The 6,000-nt window shown below is 40.1% G+C and overlaps 1 protein-coding gene across 9 annotated transcripts in view; it reads left to right on the forward strand.

Annotated features, from left to right (window-relative positions):
- Positions 1-5,197, forward strand: part of MAP4K3 (mitogen-activated protein kinase kinase kinase kinase 3) — a 339,362-nt gene extending 334,165 nt beyond the window's left edge. For all 9 annotated transcript variants that reach the window (XM_075862768.1, XM_075862771.1, XM_075862769.1 and 6 more), the window contains 2 exons: positions 1,176-1,231; positions 2,945-5,197. In XM_075862768.1, the coding sequence (XP_075718883.1) occupies positions 1,176-1,231; positions 2,945-3,032 (144 nt within the window). In that variant the 3' untranslated portion in view covers positions 3,033-5,197. The remainder of the gene's footprint in view (positions 1-1,175; positions 1,232-2,944) is intronic.
- Positions 5,198-6,000: the final 803 nt, after the last annotated feature.

The following is a 6,000-nucleotide window of genomic DNA, read 5'->3' on the forward strand; positions in this document are numbered from 1 at the left end:
TAGCCCCAGTTACAGGGGAAATCAGCCCTCTTATAGTGACTATTGTCACTAATAAGGCTGTGCTGGGCACCCGGCGATCATGTCGCTGTCTCTAGTCATTTACACAGCGCTCATTGTGAAGATAGAAGCAGCGAAAGCTGCTTCTATCTTCTCCTCATGGTCCCCGGGTATCACTGACTGCTGGAGACCCGACATTCAGCTTCTCGATCGCTTAGGTAGCAAGCTAAAACCTGCACCGGAAATAGTTTATTGCACGGGTTTTAAGGACCCGACCGCCGGACATATACACACAGCCGGCGGTCGGAACCGGTTAAAGTAGGAATGTGAGTAGGGTTTTATTAGGTTGGAAAAAACATACAGGGGTTCCACAAAGATTAGAAATCACTGAATTGGGGTCCAATCTCTCCCCCCCCCCCCCGCCGTGGGCCATGTAAACGAGCGCCGATTAACGAGACAGCTCATTGATCGGCACTCGTGTGCTCCTTTCACACAGAGCAATGATTGCATATGTATAGGGTGGAGCAATCGTTACTCCGATCGCTCGTCCCTACACGTTTTCATTATATCAGCAGCGTATCTCCCTTATCACACATGGGAATGTGCTGCCGACAACGATGATTTTTAGTTCTGCATAAAAGAGCAGATCAGCCGATGAACGAGCGTTTACTTGTTCATCGGCTGATCGTTGCCCTGATTACACAGGACAATGATCGAGAACGAGCGTTCTTATGACCGCTCGTTTGCCCGATCATTGGCCCGTGTAATAGGGCCTTTAGGAGAACGTGCATATCACTGTTTCAGTCCCCTTGATTTTTATCTTGCAAATACAATTCTGCGTCCTGCAATACAATACAAGAATGTATATTTTGTACATAATGTATAGATTAATAGTTTGTGTTTCTTTAATTGATAGACAGTGTAGTCATGGGTGGAATATTCCTATCACATACACATGATTGACTGCAATACTTCTCTGATCTTATGTAAACTTTTTTGACATAAATCCTTTAGAAGCAACAGTTCAGTAGGAGTGATGAGGACATATGGCCTAGAATAATTGTCCATTGTATAAGGAGTATGAAAAAGCATAAGCTGCCTAGATTCTTTATGATGGGAAAATGTGTGACTCATGTTTATGTAAGTAATTGAAGTATATGATGTCTTTCTCCTCACAGATAACACAGGAAATCTCAGATAGCACTCGGATATTCCGGCTGCTGGGATCTGACAGGTAATCATGTAGATGTCAGACTCAAGTAATTTGCGCCCCCTAGATTAAATTATTCATTGGCTTATACGTTGGCAAAACTACCATCATAGCAATTTCTATGGGACCCGTGCTCACAGAGAGGCCTGGCCTGACACACAACACAGTGTAGGTCCTCACTCTGGCCCGCGGTCAGACTCACAATGTAGGTCCTGATGCTGGCCAGCCTTTCGGAGTCAGTTCGGTGGTCAGCAGCACCCAGAAGAGAAAGAAAGTATGGTGAAGCAGAGAGAGCATACACCAGTAGAAAGGCCGTCTTGAGGGAACGGTCCACCTTAGTCACAGAGACATTCTGACACCGTGTATCTACACCAGTGCAAAATTACATCTGTTGCATTGGATCACTTTCATACACCCCCCCCCCCCCCACCAACAGCCCCATAGCATTTTACTGTCCTACAGAGCTTCTCACAAACAGACCCAATTTTATTAATGTCCTGCAGAGGATCTTATTCATAACCCCCACAAATTACTGTCCTGCAGATCATCTCACAAATGACCCCTAAATTATTGTCTCAGCACCGCACAATAATAGCAAAAAGTTGAATGTAAGTTATTCTACAGGACAGCATATCCGAGCCCTCTGCAGCAGGTGCCAGCTGTGTCCCCGAGCCCCGTTCTGCCTGGTGAAGCCTGTTTACACACGACAATTATTATGATTTTACATGTTTGATGTCAGAACCTAAATTAAAATGTCTGCAATTATATTTAATTGAAAATATGTGTTACAGGTCATTTCCATCAGCCCCAAAGAACTTTAATGCCCGGCCTCTGCTCCATTCATTCTACTCCTGCGGCTGGGGCGAATGAGGGACCAAGGTCCTCCGTTATGGCGATTGGTAGGGGTCCCAGCAAGCAGACCCCTACCTATCTAGCATTTTTCACCTATCCAGTGGATAGGTTAAAAATGCTGGAGGCTGGATAACCCTTTTAATCCTCTACTTTCCTTTGATCCTATATTGTCTCATATTGCAATTAAAACTAAAACATATTTATAACAAAAAAATCTATGTGTACCAGGAGATCAGCCATTTCACCCCTCCTCCTCTTCACAATCCTGTGTCTTGCTGTAAGACAACTGGCTGCAGCAGGAGCCTCCCCCATCTGCCTTGTCTGCAGTAAGAGACACAGATCATTACCACGCCCCTTTAATTCAACCTAACCCTCAACGGGTTACAAGCCAAAAATAGAAGAGATCAGGAGGAAAGTAACCCCTGTGTTCTCTGCAGGATTTGCACAAAAGAAAGTAGAAAAGCAGACTGACAAACAGTATGAGCAAGATATTCTCTTGTTTACTTTTATTTCACTTCTAGGTTTATTGTTCATTTCAGATGGTTTTCAGATAGGCCATTGGTGTTTAATCGTTGAGGGTCCCACCACTAGAACAAAGGGGCCGAAGCGAAGTTGCAGTAGCAACCGATAGACATTGGACTCTCCAGTGAGCGCCACAACCCTTCTTTTTGATGAGCTGCGAGATCCTGAAGATTGGACTCCCCATCAATGAAACATAAATGGCTTATCTAGGCCATTAAAGTTTTAGCACACGAAAAGACGTATAAACGTGTCCAATATATTTTTAACCAGTAAAATCGATTTTCATTGTCCTAAATATTTGTTGTTGAATCATTCTCCATGACAATTGTCACTAATTCACCCTTTTGTGTGTTTCTTATGCAGAGTTGTTGTTTTGGAAAGCAGGCCAACAGACAACCCTACAGCCAACAGCAACCTGTACATTCTTGCAGGACATGAGAACAGCTACTGAAAACCAATGGAATAAAGAACTCATGTCTCAAATAGAACACTATTACTTGAGGGTCTATCGGCATGGCAGGAAAAAGATTGGAAGACAATTGCAGACAGTATTGAGAGGTTTTCTCACATGGTCGATGCAGCAGTCGAGGCAAAGGATTCTGTCTGCACCACATTGCTCACGATACAGTGAAGCGGAAATGATGTGGTTGCAGATACTGGAAATGTGGGGAAAGAGTTACATAGCAGGGTTATATGTTCCTGCAGAGAAACTTGAGAACAAAGCAACAGCAACATGATCATTTTATATACATATTATATATACAAATAATTTATTGTGGCATGAGTCAGTGATGAGGAAAATGTCGCTTCTATGTGGTATGGACACATTTTTTTTCCCACACAAGTGCTGCATTCACAGTTGTGTAAACTTTGCACACACAGGTAGTATTAAATCTGTCATGCTGCAGTGACTGTAACTTCCTGTTGCTGATAACCTACCTGGAACCCTACTGTAGATAGCGAAACTTTAATGACGTACAAGTGTCTTAATTGTACAGATGTAAAGTTGGTCGGAGCCCCATGTCCTGAGATCTGTTCCTTCTCGTTGGTCTAGTGACTAGTCTAGCTAGCTAGAGTTGGCCTTTTGGAAAAACAAAAAAAAACACAAGAGAGTTTATTAACACTATTGTATTTTTTACTCTGTGTAATTTAGTAATGCCAATATAAATTTTTGTAAGTTGGAAAAAAAAAAAAGATACTGTAATCTATAGAGGATGTAAGCGTTTTAAAATATCCTTACCTTTAATGCAAGTACACTGGTGTTTAAATTTGCACAAAGTATTGTCATGTGACACATTGCACCACAGAGTTACCCTGTGACTGCTGTGAACTGCGTCAGCTTCTGCCATTAATATCTTGTTTGCTTGCTTTTTTTTTTTTTTTCTATTTTTTTGAAGTTGTAAATCGTCATATTCTGTTGACCTGAATATAAAGGGTTTGTTTCGGGGTCTTCGTGATCCATTTTGGCATGTGCAACAACAAATTAACAAGTGTTTTTTTAATGATTAATGGGGAAGATCAGAACATTTAAAAAGTAATAATATATTTCTTACAAGGAAATCACACTTTTTGTATAGTTATTTAAAATCTGAAAGGGAAAATATTCTAGCAGCTTGCATAGCAGTTCTTCTGACTCGGTGGTGTATTTTTTTTCTAACACTGCCTACACAGCAACTGCTTTACCATAACTTAACCCATGCATATTGTGGGTCTAATTTTAATTTGGTTTCCCATTTGTGTTCCTACAAATGGAAACAATGTTTTGATCAATACCCTTTAATCTCTTGTCACTCGACATACATAAATATATATTCGGGTGACTATGCAATTTGCATCTATAGAATCAGGCACATTTTTTTTTTTAGAAATTCTTTTTTTTTTGTCTGTACAGAAGTCCTACATGAAGCCAGAACCAGATGTCTTCTATTAAGTTGGATAAATACTCAACATTTCAACCAGACTGAGCACCTCTAACATTCCACTTTCTAAGATATTATTTCGATTTTACTTTTTATTTTGCCTTATTTTCATCCTTTAGGATGCTTGTGAACTTGTGGCCAAAATAATTTAGTTACTACCTCATGCAAATAGACTAAAGGAGGCTGCATCAAGCAGCTGTGCATATGATTTTTTTGTTTGTTTTTCGCTTTTGCCGTCACCGAGCAAATCTAAATGAAATTTTCCTTAATAATCAATTATTTTCTTAGATGGCCCCAGCCCTTCATTCCACCATAATAATAATGCACCTCAATAATATTGGCTGGTAACATAGCAGCATGATTTCATCATACACCAGAGCTCACTGAAGCAGCATGATGGACCGATGATCCGCCTACAGTCTGATGGAAACATTCTTAATATAATTCTTTCCATATAAGAGCCTGAATTCTGCACATTACAGGACATGAGAGCAGTGACTGTTCATGTACCACTGTAACGTAATACCACAATGCACCGTTTTTCATTTTACTCCTTTCCTGCTAATTTTCATGCGCAAAACACTAATTCAATAAAGAGAACTATAGGCGGCCTAAGGTGTACATTATTGATAAGGCAAAGCTTTTGGATAAATTGATGATTGTATATACTGTAAAATAAACAAGAATTTTTTAACAATTTGTAGTTGGTATAGTCTTTACATCATAATGTTTTATATTCTTGTGGATAGAGCTTTATACTGGACATATTATATGTTCTTAATACATGTTATATTATTGCCTATGATCATCAATGCACTTTAGTGTGGAAGCACACAGGCTAATGTGATAGGGAATTGCTATTTTCTGCTACACATCAGCAAAATTGCCTAGAAATATAGCAAGGAAACCACAGTGAAATCAATCCTCACATTGCTCCCAACAGACTGCTGTATGTCAGTGTGTAGGCCGTCTACTATGTACCAAACCCGTCCCAGATTCCTCCATCAGACTGCCAGATAGTGAAGTGTGAGTCATCAATCCAGAGAACATGTTTCCACTGCTCCAGTGGCAGCGTGCTTTACACCACTCCAGCAGACGCTTGGCGTTGCCCATGGTGTTTATAGGCGCTTGTGTGCAGCTGCTCAACCATTCAGACCCATTTCATGAAGCTCCTGATAAACAGTTCTTGTGCTGATGTCACTTCCAGACGATGGGCATCATATGTTTGTGCTGACCTCAAGTTTCTGCCTTATGAAATGGGAACACATACAATCTACAGGTACATCTACATACCCCTCTGTATGTTTTAATTATTTGCACCATGCACATTTTCAACAATGAAACTTATAGTACTATTTATTGATTGAAACAATTACTGCATTTACTATAACACTTTAACCTGTGGACACTAGTCCCACGTTGATGATGTCATACTTAGAGAGATATATATATATATATATATATATATATATATATATATATATATATATACACACACAC

This window comes from Rhinoderma darwinii, chromosome 4 (assembly GCF_050947455.1).
Source record: "Rhinoderma darwinii isolate aRhiDar2 chromosome 4, aRhiDar2.hap1, whole genome shotgun sequence".
Classification (NCBI taxonomy): Eukaryota; Metazoa; Chordata; class Amphibia; order Anura; family Rhinodermatidae; genus Rhinoderma; species Rhinoderma darwinii.